The 710-nt window shown below is 47.9% G+C and overlaps 1 protein-coding gene across 1 annotated transcript; it reads right to left on the reverse strand.

Annotated features, from left to right (window-relative positions):
- Window positions 1-19: 19 nt before the first annotated feature.
- On the reverse strand, window positions 20-672 carry LOC108029528 (uncharacterized). The gene has a single exon (XM_017101829.3). It carries the CDS (start codon window positions 648-650, stop codon window positions 144-146), a length of 507 nt encoding a protein of 168 aa, XP_016957318.2. The 5' UTR covers window positions 651-672; the 3' UTR covers window positions 20-143.
- Window positions 673-710: the final 38 nt, after the last annotated feature.

The following is a 710-nucleotide window of genomic DNA, read 5'->3' on the forward strand; positions in this document are numbered from 1 at the left end:
TCACACAGAAAGCCAGGGCTGCATGAGTGACAGGGTTGCCAGCCCTCTAGCAGTTAGATTTTCCGTTACAGTGACAAATCTCTATATTTTCGTTTTCAAATGGGCTTTATTGAGTATAATACAGATTGGGAGGCTGAGCAAAGCTAGTCGAAATTGAAACGCCTCTTGCCATCAAAGCGATAGCCGTACGCAGCTGCATTCTTGGTGTCCACCAGCGCGGGATTACGGTGCTTGAAGAAGCTGCCATGTCCGTGGGCAGGACGGGAGGCGCTATTTGGGACGCCGTCCACTTCCCGCGGATAGAATGCCTCGAAGTTCCCCTCAGGCGGCAGGCAGCACTCGGCTATCTTCGGATCATTGGGATCGTAGGCGTCCACAGGGTGTGACCCGAAGGGGGCAGCCAGTACGAGTACAAACAACGTCTTGAGCAATACGATAATTAAACTCATTATTTTACAATTACACTCACACGCGGACGAGGAACTTTTACTTTTTGCTGGCCGAACCCGTTTAAGTATGACTTGGCGGGCCTGTGGCTTTTGTGAACTGAAGTGATGTTGACCATGTCGCTGGCACACATACATATATAACCATTTGTTGGAATCAAAATATTTGAAAATCAGCTGATTTTTTGTGCGACACTCTGGCATCTCTGGACAAAAATAAAAGCCGGCAATCCTTACTTTCATTCTTTCCCCAGTTTTGCGATA

This window comes from Drosophila biarmipes, chromosome 2R (genome assembly GCF_025231255.1).
Source record: "Drosophila biarmipes strain raj3 chromosome 2R, RU_DBia_V1.1, whole genome shotgun sequence".
Taxonomy (NCBI): domain Eukaryota; kingdom Metazoa; phylum Arthropoda; class Insecta; order Diptera; family Drosophilidae; genus Drosophila; species Drosophila biarmipes.